Genomic DNA, 22528 nt, shown 5'->3' with positions numbered 1-22528 from the left:
TGCTCTTAGGTAGAAATTAAAATCAAATAAATATTTTAATTTATTTTTATATATTATATATATGATAATTATATAAATAAATTCGAGATAATTATATAAATAAATTTTTATAAATCTCTATAAAATTATTAGTATCACTCGATTAACCTTAAAAATTGATATTTGACTTGACTCACAAAATCAAAAGCTCAGTTATCATATTATATAATATATAAAATTAAGTAAAAATAAATAAATCATGCAAGCACTATCGATACATGAACAGATAAAAAATATGAACTTAAGCAACAACTTTGAAATTATAAAATTTATTATGATAATGTTAATTTTGTCATTACAATCTAATATATAAATTTAATCACTCTTATTAAAATCATACCAAACATTAGATATAATATCCTACATTTTATTTATCCTTAACTTATCCTTATATTATATATCACATGTTTATCCTATCATATATACCAAACTATGCCTTTGAGTTACTCAAGTCGACGTTGTCCATTTCGTCTACCACTGCTTGAGATATATAAAGTATACTGGTACATAAGATGTGTATAATTGGACTTGTTTTACAACACATACCCGATCTAATATATTTTGAGGAAATAGGAATCCTAAAATAAAATTTTGGGATTTTAGATTGATGAAAATATTGGGAAATTTAAGAGTCAGAATTTAAAAGTTTTATATATTGATTTAAAGTAAAGCATGGTTTTCAGAAAAAATTAAGAAATTATAACTAAAGATAAGACTTTAAATATCAATTGCAGAAATTTTATTTGTCAATTTGGGTTTGGGAAATTATGCTCATAGATAAATATGGTTGAGCTTTTTGGACTTTATTCAAGGATTCTAACAAAGTTTGAATAAAAAATAAATCATGATATAATTTATCATATTAGCGAGTCTAATACCAATATTTTTAAAAAAAAAAAATACATATCAAAACAAGTTATTCCCTCCTTCCAAAAAGTGTATATTGTATAGGTTGGTGGAATAAATGAATGTTTGATTAATGATCAACGAGTTTGTCATATAAGACTTGTTCAGCGTGATTTACTTGACTAACGTGATACATGATAGGGATGACAATTTTATCCGAACTAGGCAGATAATATGATATTTGACCCGAATGAATAAGGGTATGAAGAAGATTTTTTATCCGATTAAATAAATGAATAATCGAGTATTAAAAAATCACGCATATATCCAACCTGAATATCCAATTATATATATATATATATATATATATATATATATATATATATATATATATATATATATATATATTTGGTTATGATTTTAATTTTAATATGTTTTTGCTGAATGATATTAGTTGGGTAGAATGAAGCAAATTATAGTATAAAATCAATGTTATTTTTATATGATAACGATATTATGATAAATTGTTTCTAATATTTTATTTTATTTTATTGTAATATTTAATTATTTAATTTTTATATTTAAAGTTTTTCTTTGTTATCAAAGTTTAGTAAATATTAATAAGGTACTTGAAATTAAAAATTGAGAAAAATGTAATTATAGATGGTACTAAGATATTGGGTAGAATATGAATATTCAATCATTTAATGGGTATGAAGATGATATAAAATTGTATATCCGATAGAGATGGAGATGAAAAAAGATATGAAGATGAGAGTAAATATAATTAATGGAGATACGACATGATATGAAATTTAACTCAAACTCGACTTATCAGTCATCCCTAGTATATAAATTAATTTAATATGATTTATTTGACTAACATGATTTGCAACTCGAGTTCTCGCATTATAAAAAAAACGAGTATTTCACATTATATTAATCTATTTTTAATATCAATTCATTTTTAATATCTTATTTTAATATGACCAAATTTTGTTTATAATAAGTTTAAAAAATATGTAAAGAAAAATTACACCGCCTCTGCAGTCAATCCGGATCCTGATACCACCTTAACCCCCACGGCGTACCGGCGGACTCCTCATCTATCCCAGCTTCGACCACCACCAGCAACCGCGGCAGGGGCCGGAAATCGCTAAATAATCATAATAAAACTACTGAAATCTGATCTTGTTCGGAACTTGTTATACTGGCCCTAGGAGTATTGTTTTTGGCTGTGGAGCTAATTCACCATAAATGTTGCCTGGAGATGACGATGGAGGAGAAGACCTTCATGTTTCTATTCCACGTGGCGGTCCAATATATGTTCCCAACATGGTTAGTCCAATCACGAAAGTACCAGTCTTCGAGACTTCTGTATCTCTTGAACTTCAGGTATCAGCTCCAATTTTGTTACAATGTATTTGCAATTCCGTGTCTGATTTTTTTATTCTTTTTCTATTTAAACAAGTTTTTCATTCTTCGTATGATGCTATAATTTTTTACCTAATTGTAGAGTTTGGAAGAAGAGCTAGCTGATGACACGCTGGAGGAGTGTGAAGAAATTATGTAAGCATTGTACACCATCCGTTTGTTGAATTCTTTCCTCATTATTTTGCTAATCCATTTCTATTATCAGTGTTAAAAGCTTTGGCACGATTTGTATATAGTGTTTTCCTGTTGCAGCACCAGTTCTTGTCTTCTCTGTCCCCATTGAATAATCCTGTTGTTATGAAAGATATATTACTTATATCTTGAGCAGTTCTTGTACTTGTCTATATCGATTCGTTTTGTTGTTTTGCACTTGCATAAATTATGACACCAAGAACCTGGTAGGGGTGATGGATCCCATTCTTTTGTTACTAGATATGACTTTGTATTAGTAGCTGTGAATTTTAAGGTCCTGCTTGTAAAAAATTCTACCCGTGACAATCATGTAATTGGATGTTTGTATTACCTTAAAAAGTATTACATACATGGATATTTAGCTGGTTGTCAAAAGATTATGTTATTTGTTCTTTAGGATGTTAAATGTAGCATTTACGCTGCTCAATATATAACCACACGTTATCCGCTTTTGTTGATGAAGTCCCTTGAAGGGGCCCAAGGATTTTAGTTTTTGGGGACCAGTAAAGCTCTTGTTGTTTCTTATGTTTATCATATTTTATTTTCCCACATTCTTTGTGCTATGCTTCCATGGTTTTTTTTTTATTTTTCATGCATGTTCTGTTATTTTCTATCTATGCTTGCTTCTTTTGTCATTTTCCATTGTCTTGTTTAGTTTACAAACACATGGAGCATGTGAGTTGTGCAAACATCCATCATCAATCTTTATTTGAAGAACTAATTTAGAAACTTAGTTGGCAAGATAACTATTTAACATTTTTGGGGGAAAATAGGAGTTGTGCAAACATTCTTTGTGCTGTGTTTCTATGGTTTCTTTATTTTTCATGCATGTTTTGTTATTTTCTCTGTGGGCTTATTTCTTTGTCATTTTCCATTGTTTTTTTAGTTTACAAACGCATGGAGGAAAACAGGAGTTGTGCTAACATCGAGCTTTTTTCTTTTATTTGAAGAACTAATTAAGAAACTGTAGTTTCCAAGATAACTAGTTAACATTATCCTTGCACTAATGCACATGTGCTTGTTTCTCGTGAATATTTCATTATTACTCTGAGTTAAGCGCCTGATGTCTGAAATCTATGCCTTTAAAAGGGTTGATGAACTCAAAATAATAAGTGAGGATGAGTTAGTCAATATGGCATTTGAAGAAGCTTTCAAGGTAAACTGCTCTGAAGTTTTTTTTTTGTTTTACTGTTTGGCCTACCTATTCAGTGCCTGACATTCTTATGCGTGATGACCACAGGGTGGTGAGTTGACCGTATACACGTCACAAGATACGGACGAGAATTCGAGTCTGAGGTCATTTGAACAAACTTAGATTGATCTTATAATTGACAATATGCCATATTTTTCATATTTAGCATCTCCATTACTTGCTTCATTATCAAATAGAGATTTGGTACCTTAGATATATCTGGTTATTACTATGATTTTTTCAGGATAACAGATGATAATGGTGTATCAAGCCTTGAGCATGCTTGTCCTCAAAGATTAGAGGCAGATATGCTGGCAGTTGTTCCAGTTGAATCTTCAGTTGTTCCTCGTAGAGATTCTGACTGCATCAAATCAAATGAAAAACCTACAGGGAAGATAAAGAAGAGGAGACGTGGCGATAATAGCAACTCTCTTGATGTACAAATTCATGTTTTAGTGTTCAGCTAATATTTTTCTTCTTAAGCTCAATCTTTATGCATTTCCTATCAGGAGAGCTGCATTGCAAAGGTGGAGCAGCTCGCTAGAATTAAACAGAAACAAGAAGAAGATAAAGCATCCGTGAGACTACATTCATTCAAGTATACCTATCCGGAAATCTTTATAAGACTTCCATGCTAGTTTAGATATACCATCCCTTCCTGCATTTTAGGCTGAAGCTGTTTCTCTTTTATATTTATTCAGTGGTAGTTCCAAGGCCCCTGACTGTGGAACACTCACAAAGAAAGTTGAGATGATAAGATCATTGAAATCTGCAAGTGTTTCAGCTAAGGTTTGTTGCACACAAATATCATTTTTTACACTCTCAGTCCTGCAACATCTAGATAGAGTTGTTGGAAACTTGATGATCACAAAACATAAATTAATTAAAACATAATGTCACCCCTCACCTTTTTTTTTGCAATGAAAGAAGGATGTAGGCAAAATGATTTTTATATATTGCAGTTTTGTGCTTAAAATTCTGTATTTTCTTGAAATTAATTTCCCCCTCTTAGTTACTGTAAATGTTTTCATGAGATTGGAAATTAAATTCGAAAAATTCTATTCATAAAGCATACTTCTTGGTCTTTAGTTCAGAGCTAGTATTGATTTCTGTAAGGAGCACTTCTCGGTACCAGTTGCTAGGACTCCACGATTGGAGCTTAGTTCTCATGACTATCAGTGGTATAGCAGCAAGAAAATAACCCAGGTCAAGAAATGATAGATGTAAAATTATTTAAGTAGACACTTATTATTCAAAATAAAATAGAGATTGTAGAGGCATTGATAACTATCTCCGCTGTATGCATATTTAAAATATCTTGACCGGTTGAGTAGAATAGAGAAATGAAGAGCAACATGAATGTAAAATATAGGAGCATTTATAGAGTTTCAAGAATAAAGCCTTTCATGAGCAAGATAATCTTTTTTTTCATCCCTATTTCCTACCGGAAGGAATCATCAATGATCTTGAATATTACCGACTGCCATGGCCCGAGATGTACACAGCTCGACGCAAAGACAACACTCTATGCGAGCATTTACATGATCCTCGTTTCTACTACCTAAATCATTTCTTAAGAATTTACGAGACTGGACTATTAGTATATAGCTTAGACAACCATTATCTGGTATTACATTTATAAACCACCTCACTACTGTAAGCCACACTTAGTTAATCTAATATTTTTATCTATGGTGTATAAATGGTTTGCTCATCAATCGATTGAACTCTCAAGTTCTAAAGATGTTCCTTGATCTAGGTTTTGAAGAAGGCGATGAGATATTGTATGCTTGTTTTTCTGTTGTTTCCGCTCTTGCTTTTGGATTGCAATAATATTTTGAGAAATGATTTCAATACTTCAATCAATTCTTTTGGTTTTTCGAGCATTAAGATTGTTTTTGAATGGTGCGTACGTGCATCCAGAAATTAGTCATTAGTAATATAGCCATTAGAATAGGACAACAAAAACTAGCCATTACAAAGTCATGTCTCGTCAGAATATTTTATATGCTTGTTCTGTCTCTTTTGCATAGTATCTCAGTTGGCTAACAGCTCTTCTGGACAACATTTGTATATCTTTTCCGCTTCAGTTTGACGTGTCGTTAATACCTTCTTCGGTAAAGATAACTGCTGTCTTCTTTACTGTTTCCGGCAGAGCAAAGCATAAAATACTAACTACACATGAATCAAAATGTTGGCGATACATTAGCAAGTTTCATACTCATCTAAAAAATATATTACTGCTCTGTTATTCCAAGAAAACCTAATCTGGAAATCTACTCAATGATTGTTTTTCATTTCCCAAATTCATTTCCTTTTCTCCAAACAACCTTTTGCATCCTCAAACCCATTCGTATATACCCTCTTAGTTCTTTCTCCAAATTTATGCAGAGTAAAGGTCGTCTCCTTGTAAAGCAACGGCAAATATACTTTAATCTTCCAAAACCATTCTCGAAACATTAAAATTCAAACATAAGATTGCGGTCAGTGCCCTTTTTGATTTGTCCTCATTTCTCACAAAAAAATGTTCTCATTCTTTAGTTATTAATTACTGTTGCACCTGCCAAAGCTGTGAAAGCTAATCAAAGACAGTGAGGGTCTTTGATGCCTATGTTGTTGGTCCATATTTTGACTGTGCTTGTTAATATGTACATTTTGGTTCATACGGTATTGAGCACAGAATTTTTTCTGAATCTCCTTTTCTTGTGAAAATTAAGCCGGAAAAGTTTACCGACGATGAAAGATGATGAGGTTGATCTTGAAGCTTTTGTGGAAAATGCAATTTGATCTTGAAGCTTTTGTGGAAAATGCAATTAATTAAGCACCGCTTAATAATTTGATCTTGAAGCTTTTGTGGAAAATGCAATTAATTAAGCACCGCTTAATTAATTGCATTTTCCACAAAAGCTTCAAGATCAACCTCATCATCTTTCATCGTCCGTAAACTTTTCCGTATGCTGTTTGTTGTATTATGCTTTACTTGATTCCTTAATTGAAAACCAGTGAATGATTATGTCCATCCGAGTGATATTTCCATCCTTTAATTGCAAAATCAGCTGTTCTTGTTATTTTATGGATGTTTGAAACGCTTGGCAGGTTAGGCCGTCAGACACCTGTGGTAATAAACCAGTGGATTTTCCTGAGGTCGTGCTGTGTTTGGAGGTTTACCATAACAAACGAACTACATTGAAGGTAAGTTACTGTTTCCTTCTCTGTGTCTGAAGTAGGAATGAAGTTAAATGCATGGAGGTCGATACTCTATTATATTATCTTCATACATTCTGAACATCGTTGAACTGTGTATCATGTATTTATCTTAACATAATATCAACAGGCAAATCAGTAATAATATTTGTGAGAATGATCTACTAGGCATTCTCTCGTGTTGTGATGCTGTCTGTCGACTTTATACTTTTGCTCCTTTTAATGAATCTCCATTGCCTATAACCTGAATGTCGGTTGCATAAGTAATGATTCCTTTTGTTTTATCTCCTACATTTCCCTTTGGTGATACAGGGAGCACCGCAGAGGAATTGATTGTGTTTATCGTGATTAATTTGATTTTTTTTTTGGATCTTGATTATTGGTGGTACTCACATGAGATTATGAGTGAGCCAAATTGCAAAATGTATGATTAAATATATAATTTAGTAAATTTTTGGGTATTTCTACAATCTGGGCAGATTAAAAATTGCAGCATTATGTGCGCAAGAGTGACAATTTGCACTATTATGACCTGCCTAAAGTTTATAGTTTGCTAAAGTACTATGCGAATTGCAGTGATTCACAACAGTATTTTATCTGATAAAATCTTGTATGATAAAGATAATATATAGTAGCACTTTGCTAGCTTGTATCTTTAAAAGAATGCTTGAGCATGATTTCCAAATTATTGCACAACTGACCATTATCCATCGATCATTGTATTTTTAACAAAAATGATCATATTGATGTGGAGCCTGAAAATTATCGTATTGAATATTTTCTTATCATATCATATGCATTAATGACATTTTTCCCTTTCTTTAAAGTTTTAGATGGCAGTATTTGATTGTCGTAATGTTTTATGAATACGATAGAGTTATATCATGTAATCCACATCCAAAATTGTTTAATTAAAATTAATTGAGTACAGAAATTTGAAATGGAAAATGGTCGAATGTAAGGATGGTCAGCTGTTAAAAATGAAAAAAAGTAGTGACTGTAAATTAAAGTGCCAAAAGAAGCCAACTAAGAAGTTTTTGCTCATATTATTTAAAGAAACTGAGCCTGATTTTCTCCCTCAATTTCAACAACTCAACAGTATAGAGTTAAGCTACAGTTGTGGAACTAGGAGTCGAAAGCTCCATGATTTTTAATTTATAGGGATAAGTATGTCTTCAAAGGCACGAATTCAAGTTTTTATTGCTGCTGAGTAATGATATTTGCCCATCTTTGAACTATTCTGCTATTGGCTGAGAGCAGTAGTTGTACTGTTTGTACTCTCCAGACTACTTGATTGTTATGTTGATTTGGGTCCTAAGATTTTTTAGAGCAGTTTTTCAATTGTCCTTAAAGTTTGTTTCTCTGTGATATGTTAAGGCACTATAGACTTAAAAACAAGTATACGCTTATGAAGCTTGTAACATTTGATTACTCGTTCTGTTTTAGTTTCATATTTTTTGACTGATATTACTCGCTGGTAGCAACTAATGGCTTTTTGTAACAATATCAGACTCAAGAGTTTCTGGTTCTAGGACGGCAATTGTTGACAGACGTAAAAGATAAAATCTACTGTTTGACAGATGAGATAATGGATAAGGCGGGACGGTACAATCCTTCAGGATACTTCTTTATAGAAGTAAATTCATTAATCTAATGGAAATGCCTTTGCTATGTTTCTCAATGAGCATATCTGGTTATTAATTTCAATATTACATGTTTGTAGGATGTATTTTACAATGACATGAGGGGGCCCTCGGCCATAGACTACAGTATGCCCATACTTGATTGGCTTCAAAACTCAAAGAATGAGGCCCTTGATAAATGGGAATCCATTTTTTCTGGTGAACTGCAACAGAAGCAAAAGGCCCTCTTGGGCGACGAAAACAAACGGCGGTTGCCTCTGCCACAGTTGAGGGCCTGTCACATGCAAAATATTAGATTCTTTGACTTGATGTTTCAAATTGGGGCTGGATATCTCTACTGCCATCAGGTACATTTATCTTTCTTTATTAACTTTCATATTTTCTATTTGCGAGGGATAACATAGCATAGTGGCTTAGTATAAGCATCGTAATGACATAACGATTGAATTTTGGTGCCCTCAGGGCGATTGTAAGCACGTGTTTGTTATACGGGATATGAGGTTGATACATTCTGAGGATGTACAAAATCAAGCAGCTTATCCACTCATGACATTTCAAACCAAGTACCGTTGCAGGAAATGCTCTGTTTGCAAAATTTACCAGGCGCAGAAGGTGACTGTGGATGACAAATGGGCACCGTTGAATCCATGCTATTTTTGTGATGTTTGTTATTACATGCTTCACTATGAAAATGGAACTCTGCTCTATACCGATTTCTCTGTTTATGATTATTATCACGAATAGTCTGTAATTGAAACATGAATTTTATACAAGAGTTCAACAGCTCGCCAAGAATTTTCCATTTGTTTTGAATTTTATGACTTCTCCAACAGTAACCAAACCCCCTTGCTCCTCCCCAATACTCGGCTGGATTTCTTGAATAGCAACCCCATGTGTTCTTGCAAAGTACGAAATCCGAACCCTGAATACTGAACACTAACTAGAACTTTGTGTCAATTTGGTGATGCAAGCTTGAAGATGGACTCGGTAAGATGTAGGATACCGGCCTGGAATTCTTGTGAGCTCGATCTCCTTTTGATGTAATTAAGGAACAAATTAAACGATAAACGAGCATATATATTATATATCGATCCTTCGCCATAAAACGGACATCCTTTTTGACACGAAACGATCCAAGATTTTTCCAAACACAAACTGTCAACTAATACGGACATAGATAATATATGGTAACGAAATTTTGATCATTTCACGATGGGTGCGAAAAGTTCAGAAACAATGACACAAAAATCAGCAAGAATAATGAAGTTCTGGTTCTTCATGGCTATGATGGCGTCTGGATATCCATGCATGAAAGCCACTTTACAACCCAATCCACCTTCCTCTAAATACGTCGCCAACTCTCCCAGCCTTTTAGAATCTCTCTTTTCTAAATCTTTAGACACCTTTTGAAGCGCCCTGATAGCCTGTTTATAGTAGCCTTCGCATTCCAGCATACCGTCTCTCATGTCCGGTTTCGTGTTGTTTCCGTTCGACCTAAGCCACAAGTGAATGTAGTCTTTGGTGCTGGTTGCATTGTAATACGTGAAGCCAAAGACTATGTTGGCGAGCTCATATGGGTCAGTGGTACTGTTGAAGGGGTCTAGTAGGGCGTGGCAGAAGGCGCCGTATGTTGTTAAATCGCATACACGGTTGACTAGTGCAGAAGAAGCTGCGGTGGCGGTTGCTGAGTTGGAGTGGAGGAGGGGTGAAGCTATGCAGGCAAGGATGAAGAGGGTGAAGAGGGCCATTTTGGATTTTTGTTTTTTAAATTCTGTGGTTGATTAGTCCATAATTCTTGGGGTGGTTTTATGGTGGAAATCTGATGAAACTATACGATAAATATGGTGGACATGAACAGTTATTCACGTGGAATAATGGAAGCATTTATGGAAAACGGAGGTTGATCACAGCCATGTGCATGCATGATGTTGTCTCGATCGTATATAATGGTGTGATTTTTGAATTTCACTTTGAAAGAAAGAATTCTCTCTCTTTTCTTTTTGGTCTATTTTGGAGGAGAGTGAAGAATTTGAATAGTTTGCCATTTGTTATTACATTCTCAATCACCTTTGTCTGCTCATATTAGCTATAGCATTAGTACCAGTCCCATAATGAAACAACTGAGGAATATTTATTTATAGCTAATCTCTCAAGTGTTGTCTATAAACGATTCATGTGAATTTTTTTTGCGATTATGATAATTTATGTTTTTCTATTTCAGTTTTAGTCATATATCGCAAGAACCACATCAGTTTCATGTCAAACGTCTCATTAAAAAAATGACTAGTAAATCAAGACTAAAAATTTGTGAATGTAAAAGATCAAAATCATAGAGAAACAAATATACATGACTAATATTATAATTTTTTCTTATATTTTGATGTAATATATTACGTTTTTGCGATTATGATAATATATGTTTTTCATTTCAGTTTTAATAATATATTTTTCATATTTGATAATGTATATTGATATGACAGTGTGACACAACTAGAGCCAATGCTATATCAAACGTCAAAGATGATGAGATATTTTCCTCCACATGCTTAAAATACCAAAATTAAGGGGATTTTTTTTATTAAATAATATAATATAGCATAAGTAGCACGTACAAGGGGAAAAAAACTAAACATTTTTTTGGTCGGGCAATTATTTGATAGCGACGTCACACTCACCATCCGTATTTGTGAACAAATCTTTTGGAATTTCGCTAAATATTCTTAGTTTAATATAGTTATAAGACTACATTTATGAAGGGATATTTGACAAAAACTTTAATAAAGTTTCTTGGTTTAATTAAGAAAAAGGTAATGTCTTTATTATATATTTATATATGAGAAAACATGACACATTTTGAAATGGAAAATTTACGAAAAACGTTGGTAGCCTAGCCACACATACATGTAATTCGTTTCAAAACAAAATCAGCAACTTAAGTGATTATTGTAGGTAATTGGTAAATAAACAATTACATATGTAACAATCCCTCACTACAAAACTTAAGATGTATGCGCTCATTTTATAATTGATATCAGAATCAAGATCACGGGTTTGAGATATTATTACAATCACTTGTGAAAAGTAGACGAAATATACAAAGATACAATGACTCGGAGCCAAAAACAAAAAAAAAAAAATAACGCAAGAAAACGTATCACTAATGGAAGTACACGGTCACAAGGTGGGATTGAACAAAATCGAATGGTAAAAAGAAAATAATGCTTTGGGACTTTTGCATATACATGTGCATTTCAGCAGTTCTGCACCAACAATCAAGAAACAAAACAATTGCGTAAAACAATTTCCAAGCTAGTATACCATGCTAGAAACTACCATCCAGGACCTTTATCTGCGGGAGAATTCAAGAATGGCATCTATGGAGCTATGTTGCATTCTCGTAAATACAAGTGATCATAGTCAACATACTTTTCCCAATAGTTACGGAACTTTAGTATGCCAATCTCGAGCCATGGTTTCAAGTTGCCATTATAATGTATGACCGCTGCACGCTCGACATCTTTTTGAGAGACATTTGGATTATAGCCAAGACCCAAGACATGCCAAAATTTATCGAGAGGATAAGTTCGATTCCAAAATGTAATCAAACCAGGTGGTAGGGTCCCAAGTTTCCACAGCAGTCTGTCATGATTCTGAGCAATGAAAAGCACTTGAGCTTAAATATTAAGAAACCGAGTATTTATCTTACAGACTGATGAGAGTAATAAGCACAGGAAGATAAGTATGTTGCAAGATCTTGGAGAAAGTTAAAAACAAAGCATTAACCATTCAGGCTCAAGAAAAAATGTATTTTGCATCTTACCAGGTTCTGCCATTTGTGGTACACCTCAGTGATATTTTGTTTCTTCCACTCCTTCAGATCGAAGATATTCATCCCAAAAGCCCAACCACAAGCATGAGGATCAAAGTTTTTTGAAATAATGGGATTTGAAAAGTTGAGATACCGGTCAAACCGATGAAAGCTTTCTCCACACGTTTCAACCACTCCAATGACCTTCCCCTTTAGATCTAGGGACCAGAGGCCGGTGAGATCCTTTTGAACCACAATATCATCATCTAAGAACAAAATCTTATCCAGCTTTGGAAAGATTTCTGGTAGGTAAAAGCGAAGATGGTTCATAATTGAGAGGTACTTGGGGTTTCTAAACTTCATGTTTGAATCAGATTCAGTCCGTTGATTCTTAAAATAATAATCAATCATGGATGGAGAACCCAACTGCCTAAGAACTGGACTGTAACTTGAATTTAACCACGTGAATTCCTCTACATTCTGAACCTGTATCGTAGCTTTCCCTGGAAGGTTGGCCAAAAACCACATTTTCATTGCAGCATAATTGAGCCTGTCGGTGACCACATGAAAGACATGTTTCGAAGGATCCTGCCCAGACAGAATCACAAAATTCACTTCAAGATTGGAAAGATCAGCTAAAATATAAAATTATTTTTGGTCAATTTCCCAACTAATCTAGCCCCTATACTAGAGGTTTCTAACAAGATCTAATAAGATTGCTTAGGAGAACAAGATCTAATAAGATTGCAAAAGAGTGTCAAAATTAATAGACTTGGTAATAATACCGCCATTTCAGATGCTTCAGCTTTCCTATTGCTCACACAAAAAGATATGATCGTTCTTTACCTTGGCATGAGTAATAGTTGAGTTCACAACAACTGCAGCAGCCAATATGTTGTCCGAAAATAAGGCATAGTGGTATAACTTGGGATCAGCAAATTTTTCCTCATTTGGGAATTGTTGTTCAGAAGAGTTCAACATGAAATAATCTGTTGTGAGGCGTAAGGGAAGACAGTGAAGCCCTTTAGGCATTGTTTTCGCAGTCAAGTGTGTCAAAAACAACTCTTGTTTCTTGTGGACTCGAAGCTGCTCCTCAGCTAAATGAAGCATAGCACGAAGTTTCTTTATTACGGCAGCACAATCATCTTGTATTTGTTTCCCTTTCAGTAATGTTTGCTCCATTGCTCTCAATCTCTCGTTAGCACTACAAGTGAATCAGAAACAAACGAGATACAGAGAAACATGTAATTTTCTCTAGAAATTTGAAGACCAAATTATGTTGAAATCGAATAATACTTTTGATTATTCGAGATCATATTTGATATCAATAAGATACTATAAAAATAGCAGAAATTATTCCCGTATCTAAATCCCCATTTCATCATATCAAAGACATATCATAATCATAACACACACACACACATATATTAACAAAATTCTGCAACCAATTAAATCTTATGCACACCAAAATAATAAACTGACTTTCTGGGAAGCTCAGAATCCTTGGTGGCATCACCAAGTACTCGTTGAACTTCCTTCATACGCAGTCGGAGCTCCCTTATAAATTGGGGAATGTTTCGAGTTCCTGAGAGAGAGAGATAAAGCTTTGCACGGATGAGTTGGTCCTTGAGCTGAAGAACAAGGGCGTCCGGAAAAACTGTTTGTCCATTCTGTTTCTCTGTTCTAGCCATCATTTGTACTCTTCCAGTATCTTTGCTAGACAATTCAGAAGACTGTTGCTCACGTTTAATTTCCTAGAAGAAGAACAAAGACATCAAGTGATGGGTTTTAGATAATGCATTGTATACGCTTAGCACAGAGTGATAACAATGAACTAGAATAGACAAAACTTTCATAGTTCTTGGTTTCATGCCCAGGAACAACGTCTCATGCTTCTAAGATGCATATTTCACGTGCATCAACAGATGTTCAAGGTTAACTATTTTTCATATTCCACCTAGTTTTACAATGGTATATGGAAAGTAAGAATGCAACAATAAGCAACAAAACTCATGTTTTGGATAACCTATGATTCCTAAAAGAATCAAATGTCAAACTCAAATCCTTCTAGGATTAAGATGAGAAAATGAGATAACATCCACATTTCAGATGCAATAAACAAGATAAAATGGAAATGTTATATATAAAACCATGATAGAATGACTTTTTGAAGCAGAAGTTTAGTCATAATCTGACCTTTTTATCGGAGACACTCTCTGATGTCCCCTCAAAACGAGGTTGATCATTTTCTTCCTTCACATCAGTATTTGCTCCCCTCTTTCCAATAAGCTTGACCGATCCACTTTCTTTTGAAATTTCTTCACCCATCGCTGCCTCTTTGGCTGTATAAATCACCTGTCTAATTGGATTCTCATCAGACTGCTGGTTACCTTCACTGCTGCTCAAAGTGAGAGAATTGGTAGTTTGGTCCTCCACTGATTCTATATCATTTCAGTAAAAAAATGAATTATACAACAAAAAATGATTAAAAAAAGATTAAAAAATTTAACAATTGTGTAACAAAAAACCTCCAGTCAGCTGTCTTGTAATTCGGGTGCTTTCTCCAGATGCAGGGTTTGAGTAATTCGAGCCGGATTCGACTGAATTTTCAGAATAAACTATGCCCGTTGGTTCTTTCAGTGTGGTAGAAGACTCCTATAATGGAAATAACCATTACAGAAAAACAGAATAACAAAAGTTCAAAAATTCCATAAAAACTTAAACCCAAATAGGAGAACTGAAATTCAAGAAATCTATACCTGAGGTAGCACATTTAAAGGCCTGACATCACCAGAAAATGGCTGCAAACGGAAAATTTCCAAGATATGAATTCTCCCCATAAAAGAAAAAAAATTCAAGGAAAATTTTCGAAATACAAACGAGTAGCTAATAAAGACTTACAAATGCTGAAGCATCTCCCACAAATTCATTTCTAGCTGTATAGCAAGCAAAAGAAAACTCCAATCAATCAAACCATAAAACCAAAATTAAAGATATAAAGAAAATTAACAATTCAAGTCATTCTTCAAGAAAAAAAATAACAAAAGAAAGCAAACAAAGCAATAATAGTAAGAAGAAAAGGGGACATTACAAGAAGAGTCGGTGAAATAAGCACCGAGAGTGTCGGTGTAAAGAACAATAGGGGCAAGAACCGTCACCAACAGAAAGAATATCACTGATTTTCTAAACTCCATCTTCATCCTGTTAGCTCTTCCCCAATCTCACTCTCCAACTGACAAAATTCAAAGATTCAAAACCAAATCTGTAAATATATATATATGCCTGGATTTTCACACCAAAAAACCCAGAAAATTGGTAAATCTTGGTTATAGTGTCGGTAAACAGAGTGTATCCATAGGAAGGGAAACAACCCACAAACCACACGGTCGAAAACTAATGAATCAGAAAAAGAAACAAGCTTTTGAATCTGGAAAACTCCGGTTAAAAAAAGCAGACCAGATGTATGAAGGAGATAAATTCTATTGAAAAAGCTCACATATTTCTTGATGTGGATGTGAGTTGGGTTGGACGCTGCTCAGTGATCTGTCATCTATCTCCCGTTTTCGAAAATTCACCGTTAAACAAGGGAAAATGAGAAAAATTGAATCTTGTTATAATTCAATAAAAAAATAATTTCGACCATATTAAAATTGAACTTTAAAAAAAAAAAAATCGAACACGTATAAAGGTTATCTCAAACTCCAATTAAATAAAAAAACCAAACTCTACTAAATGAAAACTCAATTAAAATATAAAAAACCCAACCCTAATTTCATTCCAATGAAAAACTCAATCCCAATTCCATCTAAATGAAAAATCAACCCAAACTTGATTCAAAAATGAAAATTCGACTCAGTGATAAAAAAACTCAATCAAAATATAAAAAAAACTCAACTCAAACTCCATCCAAACTCATTTCAAATTCAAACTCGACAAAGTAATAAAACTCGACCCAAAAATTATTATAAGTTTTATATACTTTCTTGCAAAAAAGATTGAATGTACTATATATAAACAAGTCTGATTCGAGTTTCCCCCATTTCAAATACTATATATTTTAATGACCCCATTAAATAACGACCATTTCATTTTCTTTTATGATTTAATCAATCAATTTCCTATTTCGTAAAAGTTTCAAAATTTTAATTTTATTTTATTACATTTGTAGTAAGCCCATTATCTCAGTCGGAAAAAAAAAAAAAAAAAAAAAACTAATTACAAATATTTATGACACGCGTAATCGCATTATCTTTTATAATAACAACTAAGCATATTATTAAACGAGAAACTAATTGAATTTTCTTCGTTCATTAATTAACGGATCATTGCCGCAGCATATTTCATCGGTTGAGTTCAAGCTTTTGGAAGATGATAACTTGACATCAAATTTTATTATATTAACACTGTCAACATTAATACTTTGAGTAGGTCTCTTGTGATACGGTCTCACGAATCTTTATCTATGTGACAGGTCAATCCTACCGATATTCACAATATAAAATAATACTCTAGCAAATAAAAATGATATTTTTCATAGATGACCCAAATAAAAGATCTGACTCACAAAATATAGTCCGTTAGACCATTTTACATAAGTTTTTGTCTAATATTTTTCATAAAAAACGAAAATAAATCATATATTGTCAGGTCTCCAGAACATGAAGATGCCTCTTGATGCAGGGGCGGATCTAGGATTTCGACACTGGGGGGTCGCTTAGTTTATTTTGCGACGGTTTTCTCAACAACCGTCGCTATATGGCGATGGTTATAAGAAACCGTCGCGGATTTTGCGACGGTTTCCGTCACAACCGTCGCTAAGCCAAAAAAAAAAAAAAAGAGGAATCAGGTTTCGAAATCGGGTGGAGTAAACGTTATAATTGGCTTTAGCCACTGAGATACGTGGACGTATCATTCATTTTGGGAGGGCCATATATATATATATATATATCTGTTTATATATTTAGTTTAAAAAAAATTAATATATACTAAAAAAAATTTAAATTTTTTGGAGGACCGTGACCCCGTTCGTCCTACACTAAATCCGCCCATGTCTTGATGGATGATCAAACCTTCTTTTTTTTTTTAATTTAATCATTAACTTGGATGTACTTACAAGTATCTCTGTCAAAATAAAACAATCATGCAAAAAACAAAAACAACTCTCATAATATTTTTTCGTTGAACAATCATACATGTATTTTCTGTTTTAGTTTTGTAAAATTAAGAAATAATTAAATTGGGTTAAATTTGTAATATAATAAAATAAATAGCAAAAGTTGTTTCTTAGCGTATTAAATATTAAAATAAAACTTCCAGAATAAATATTTTATTCGACACAACAACTTCATAGTTTGCTGTCGTGTCAATAACTGTAATAATATTTAATTTGACACGACAGCAAATTTATAAATGAATAATAAATAAAATGGACTAAAATGTCACCTCCCATGTTTCACCACGTAATGCCCACTTGTCACCTCCTCGGACCGCCGCCATGCAATTCCGCCACCACTCCCGTAAATCTCCGTGTAATATATATATATATATATATATATATATATATACACACACAAGTGTGTGTACTATTTATTATACGTGTTTGCATAATAAAAACCGTTGATCTTCCAGCTTCCCATTCCCGAAACAACTGCGCACTAGCGAAAAGTTTGTGCACGTATGGCTTTCGCATCAAGTGACTCCGGCGCCGACGCCAATAACCACCTGGATGAAACCCACTTGACCATCCCGAGCATCAAGCTTCAGTGCTTGCCCCACCTCACCGACTACCTTCCGGGTCTCAAAACCTTTCCCAACCCACTAGACAAGAGCCCCTTCTTCCACCCCGTGTCCGAATTCTACATCAACAACTCCGACGTCATCCTCCGCCACATCCTCCACGATCTTTCCGGAGAGTTCTCATCTCCGAAACCCCACCTGGCGTACCACCGGGCCGGGCCTCGGAAGGTCATTTACTTCGATCCGGGTCAGGTTCGAGCCGCCATTGTGACGTGCGGGGGTTTGTGCCCCGGGATGAACACGGTGATCCGCGAGCTGGTGGTGGGGCTGTGGGAGCAATACGGTGTGCGCGAGATTTACGGCATTAGGGCCGGGTACCGAGGTTTTTATTCCTATGATCCGGTGCAGTTGAATCCGAAGATAGTGCATGGTTGGCACAAGAAGGGTGGAACTGTTCTTGAGACTTCCAGAGGTGGGTTTGATCTTCACCAGATAGTGAATTCCATTCAAAACCATGGCTTTAACCAGGTGAATCTCTCATTTTTTTTTTGTTTTGATTTGATCTAGGATGCAAACAGATCAAACACAATCGAATACTATTTGGTATTTTTCCCAGTTTTAATTTTATGTTGCATGAAGCTCGAAAAGTAATAATTTTTAAATTTGAGTTTGGCTCGATTTGAAGTTTAGTCGATTGATTTAGTTTACATTTAATGTTCGGGTATGATAGGATTTAATTTGGGCTTGTGTGCTTGTGACGATAGGTGTATTAAATATTCATTAAAACATTAGCTCATATATTTTATTTATGGGCTGTCGAATAAAATAGTTGAGACTTGATTTGAATAGAAAATTATTCATATCATTTGTTTTTGTGGTGGATAAGATTTATGTGCTAAATTATATTTGAAAGTTGATATTTTTATCAAGTTAAGGTGGATTTAGTACATTGATTTTTTGACAAAGATTTTAGCCCATCGGGGGTAACACAAGGAGTTCGTATCGAATTTACCTCGATAGACCAGTGATCTTTTTGTTGGTAAGGACATGTATATTGGTATTTAGTAATTAAGCATCCTAATGAATGGGGGAAAAGAAAGAGATACAGAGTTCTAAATAATTCAGTTGGAATGCAGGGGTGGTTTGAATAGGCCTAATTCGAGCAGTTAATTCACTGCTAAGCTTAGGAAGAATTCTAGAAAATGACTTTTTTTTGTTGGATTCTTTCAAAAATTGAGAGTCGTTGCACTGGTAATATAGAGCTGAGTAGATGCACCACTAAGTGTAAGATGCAAAGCATTGCTTGGAAAATACAAAGTGAAAATGCAATCGTCCCACATCATTTGAATTGGATTTTGAGGAATGATGAGGGGTTTGAGACGTAATATTATTAGACCATGATACTAGTAGTGAACTCAGATGGCCGGGCTAAGCACACTCCCGAGCTAGATCTACATGTTATATCAATAAACCAACACGATCTACGAATATGCGTAGCAATATATTGCGCAAGGATCATGATGCAAGAAATATGACCCACCCTACACCTGTGGAGGGTTTAGACTTTAGATGCTAGCATTGTACTTACAAAATCTTAGATGTATATTAAACACATTTTTATTTAGAATGTTCTTTTTTTTTAAAACTTCATGTGCAAAATCATTTATGGAAGTTGAATGAAAACTCTGGTTTAGAAAATTCATGAAGGAACTTAAAAGTTGTCTAGAGTTGGAAGAGGTGACCCAACCCTCCAAACTCCCTCTTCCTCTGTGCTCATGTAGATAGAGTTGCTACTCGCCTCACCCTTCTTCCCCTGCATTAACATGCTCATGAACCATGGTTTATACCTTGGCCAGCTTTTCTAAGAAACATCTCATTTAAAACTAGAACTGGCAACTCTTCTTTAAATGATGTGGCTCTATTTGGCTTTTTTAGTCGTCCTCGTCATAATACATAGACAAATATGCAGCTATACATTATTGGTGGAGATGGCACTATGCGAGGGATGGTCGAAATATGCAAGGAAATCAAGCAAAGAAAGTTAAACATTGCAGTAGCTGGACTTCCCAAAACAGTTGACAATGATGTTGGCATTATCGATAGATCCTTTGGTTTCCAAACTGCAGTGGAGATGGCACAGCAAGCTATCAATGCAGCTCATACAGAGGCCGAGAGTGCCGTAAATGGCATTGGCTTAGTCAAGCTAATGGGACGCAGCACAGGGCACATTGTCCTTCACGCAACCTTAAGTAGCCGTGACGTTGACTGCTGCTTGATCCCGGAAAATGATTTTTACTTGGAAGGAAAAGGTGGGCTGCTTGAATTTATCGAAAGTAGGCTCAAATATAATGGACATGCAGTTTTGGTTGTTGCTGAGGGTGCTGGACAGGATGTCATACCTAAAACTGGTGATCAATCTCATGTACAAGAGAAAGATGAATCTGGGAATCCGGTTTTCTTGGATGTAGGTGGTTGGTTGAAATCCGAGTTAAAGAATTGGTGGAGCAGGGACCATCCGAAAGAGCTTATTACCATCAAGTACATAGATCCCACATATATGATAAGGGCTGTTCCTGCTAATGCAACTGATAATTTGTATTGTACACTTTTAGCACACTCAGCGATTCACGGTGCCATGGCTGGGTACACGGGGTTTGTCTGTGGTCCAATTAATGGGAATTATGGGTATATTCCAGTGGACGAGGTGGCTCGGGCCAAGAATCGGGTGGATACTAAAAATCATAAGTGGGCTTGGGTTAGATCTGTCACCAATCAGCCTGACTTTGTAAGATTCTCTGATGTGAGTGGAATATGAATTCCCAGGTTGGATTTCTACTACAAATACTTGCTACTCTTTCAGTCATTGAGATTTGTTTTCATTAGATAATTGTGTTTATCCGGTCTTTTGAGTGTAAATTTTGAAAAAATGGTTTTCTCCTCTCTTTTAAAAACCAGTCCCAACTACCTTGAAAGACTATCCATATTTTTAAGAAGTGAAAGGTTGCACATCTATTATGTGAGACAGGCTCTCGAAATGCTTAATTATTTGGCGAGTTGGTGAGAACTATTTGATCAGTATCGAGTCCATTTGATGCTTTGAACACATGCAAACTATTGAACATGATATATATAGTAGTTACTGATAAAATTTATCGAACACTCATTTTTAGAAACAGACCGGAAAAAGAAAGTAGACATTTCATCCTGCTGACGAAATTTAATTAGTTCTTTTGAACTTTTACATCAGTTACGGAACATATAATATCAGCAACACACTGATGCAGGTTGTTTAGCAGCAATCTGTTCCACAGCACACTCTCGCACAGCGGATCAGAGACTGGGAGAAATCAAACAAACAGCATCGGCAGCCTTCAAAACCAAGAACAAAGAAAAACAATTTACTTTAAACGCCGAGTTCGTATTTTTTGCACGTGTTAACATTGAGGTAATGTGTTTGGCCTCAAAATTTTCGAAGATGAATGATATAATATGTAGTTCGATGATGTATTGTTTTATGTTCTGAAAGTGAGATTTAATGATGTATATGATATATATCATTTAATAAATAACAATTCAACTCATTATATTAAATCATATTTCGTTCGGGTTTTTTTTTTCGACTGTAGAAGATTTCGAAATAACGTTTTACGCTAGAATACACAAAATATGGGAAATTTGTATGCATGTGATATTCGAATGTAGTTGAAAAGTTGCAGAATTTTTTTTAAAAAAAAATATAAGGAAAAAGTGGGAAGCCTCCTTGATTAGCGTCTGCGAGAAAGAAAAGTTTGATGCATGTTATCTATGGAAAATGACCATAACTACCACTTTCATATGATAACTTGGTCCAACAATGATAATATTTTGAGTGTTGGGTCTTGTGGAAATGAGGTGTTTTTATTGGAATTTAACAAAATGAAATTGTACCATTTAGTTCCATTTTCCGGAAGTGAAAAATGTTTTGTGAAAATGACACCAAATTTAGCCGTGAGATGTTAAAAATTGGAGGAAGAATCAATATAGTTAACCTTGGGGATGCACCGTGCCCTGCTGCACCTTAGCTGCATTCGTCCAAGTGACCAGGAAAGCTACCACGAGTAGCCATGCAACAGTGATGATCAAAGATTTTGCATTGGCCATCTCTTTAAGTTTGTGTAGTTTTGGAATTGATCAGAAAATGTGGGTATGATAAACCCCCTTTTCTTGAAGCCCTTTTATAGTGGGGAATCATTCCCCTTGTTGCATATCTTTGAAATTATGCAGTTTTCGAGCAAATAAGAAGATATGTGAGATGGGGTTTCGTTGGATTATCCATCGCTGCTATTGTTGACTTTAGGCAGTAGTGACTCCATTGTAGTTGAATTTTGTTAGTCAAACTAGTGGGAGTTTGGAATGTTCTATGGGAGGGGGAGACTTGCATGAGCTTTCTACCAT

At 34.6% G+C, this 22528-nt stretch overlaps 4 protein-coding genes and 1 long non-coding RNA gene across 6 annotated transcripts; 2 read left to right on the top strand and 3 right to left on the bottom strand.

Annotated features, from left to right (window-relative positions):
* Positions 1 to 1832: 1832 nt before the first annotated feature.
* LOC140822371 (snRNA-activating protein complex subunit-like) lies at positions 1833 to 10133 on the top strand. The gene is made up of 11 exons (XM_073183126.1): positions 1833 to 2280; positions 2402 to 2454; positions 3601 to 3667; positions 3752 to 3807; positions 3948 to 4140; positions 4213 to 4301; positions 4405 to 4492; positions 6800 to 6895; positions 8418 to 8543; positions 8631 to 8897; positions 9013 to 10133. The coding sequence occupies exons 1-11, from the start codon at positions 2143 to 2145 to the stop codon at positions 9292 to 9294; spliced, it is 1455 nt and encodes a 484-aa protein (XP_073039227.1). The 5' UTR covers positions 1833 to 2142; the 3' UTR covers positions 9295 to 10133.
* LOC140824016 (uncharacterized) lies at positions 9753 to 10298 on the bottom strand. The gene has a single exon (XM_073185622.1). It carries the CDS (start codon positions 10296 to 10298, stop codon positions 9753 to 9755), a length of 546 nt encoding a protein of 181 aa, XP_073041723.1.
* Positions 10299 to 11713: 1415 nt separating this feature from the next.
* LOC140822354 (probable galacturonosyltransferase 4) lies at positions 11714 to 15998 on the bottom strand. 2 transcript variants are annotated; one of them, XM_073183116.1, is made up of 10 exons: positions 15855 to 15998; positions 15450 to 15590; positions 15260 to 15294; positions 15118 to 15159; positions 14887 to 15013; positions 14555 to 14799; positions 13841 to 14112; positions 13205 to 13562; positions 12371 to 12946; positions 11714 to 12200 (listed from the first exon to the last, which is right to left on the bottom strand). In XM_073183116.1, the coding sequence occupies exons 2-10, from the start codon at positions 15556 to 15558 to the stop codon at positions 11925 to 11927; spliced, it is 2040 nt and encodes a 679-aa protein (XP_073039217.1). In that variant the 5' UTR covers positions 15559 to 15590; positions 15855 to 15998; the 3' UTR covers positions 11714 to 11924. The 2 variants fall into 2 exon arrangements, with proteins under 2 accessions (XP_073039217.1, XP_073039209.1); XM_073183108.1 differs by lacking the exon at positions 15855 to 15998 and having other exon boundaries at positions 15450 to 15848.
* A 1952-nt stretch (positions 15999 to 17950) lies between these two features.
* LOC140822341 (ATP-dependent 6-phosphofructokinase 2-like) lies at positions 17951 to 21688 on the top strand. Its single transcript, XM_073183089.1, has 3 exons — positions 17951 to 18622; positions 20064 to 20917; positions 21379 to 21688. Exons 1-2 carry the CDS (start codon positions 18035 to 18037, stop codon positions 20907 to 20909), a joined length of 1434 nt encoding a protein of 477 aa, XP_073039190.1. The 5' UTR covers positions 17951 to 18034; the 3' UTR covers positions 20910 to 20917; positions 21379 to 21688.
* LOC140822347 (uncharacterized) lies at positions 21204 to 22528 on the bottom strand. Its single transcript, XR_012115956.1, has 2 exons — positions 22123 to 22528; positions 21204 to 21463 (listed from the first exon to the last, which is right to left on the bottom strand). It is a non-coding gene; the product is annotated as an uncharacterized lncRNA (long non-coding RNA).

Source organism: Primulina eburnea, chromosome 2 (genome assembly GCF_022965805.1).
Source record: "Primulina eburnea isolate SZY01 chromosome 2, ASM2296580v1, whole genome shotgun sequence".
Lineage (NCBI taxonomy): Eukaryota > Viridiplantae > Streptophyta > Magnoliopsida > Lamiales > Gesneriaceae > Primulina > Primulina eburnea.
The sequence above is the reverse complement of the archived record's forward strand: the minus strand, read 5'-3'. Positions and strand labels throughout refer to the sequence as shown.

What these genes read in the sequence shown, in the direction of transcription:
- LOC140822371 (XM_073183126.1), top strand. Translation starts at nt 2,143, where the DNA reads ATGTTGCCTGGAGATGACGATGGAGGAGAAGACCTTCATGTTTCTATT. An exon ending in ACAAACGAACTACATTGAAG is followed by an intron (nt 6,896 to 8,417) that starts GTAAGTTACTGT and finishes TAACAATATCAG; the next exon opens with ACTCAAGAGTTTCTGGTTCT. An exon ending in CAGGATACTTCTTTATAGAA is followed by an intron (nt 8,544 to 8,630) that starts GTAAATTCATTA and finishes ACATGTTTGTAG; the next exon opens with GATGTATTTTACAATGACAT.
- LOC140824016 (XM_073185622.1), bottom strand. Translation starts at nt 10,298, where the DNA reads ATGGCCCTCTTCACCCTCTTCATCCTTGCCTGCATAGCTTCACCCCTC.
- LOC140822354 (XM_073183116.1), bottom strand. Translation starts at nt 15,558, where the DNA reads ATGAAGATGGAGTTTAGAAAATCAGTGATATTCTTTCTGTTGGTGACG. An exon ending in TTATTTCACCGACTCTTCTT is followed by an intron (nt 15,295 to 15,449) that starts GTAATGTCCCCT and finishes CTTGCTATACAG; the next exon opens with CTAGAAATGAATTTGTGGGA. An exon ending in TGGGAGATGCTTCAGCATTT is followed by an intron (nt 15,160 to 15,259) that starts GTAAGTCTTTAT and finishes TTCCGTTTGCAG; the next exon opens with CCATTTTCTGGTGATGTCAG.
- LOC140822341 (XM_073183089.1), top strand. Translation starts at nt 18,035, where the DNA reads ATGGCTTTCGCATCAAGTGACTCCGGCGCCGACGCCAATAACCACCTG. An exon ending in AAAACCATGGCTTTAACCAG is followed by an intron (nt 18,623 to 20,063) that starts GTGAATCTCTCA and finishes ACAAATATGCAG; the next exon opens with CTATACATTATTGGTGGAGA.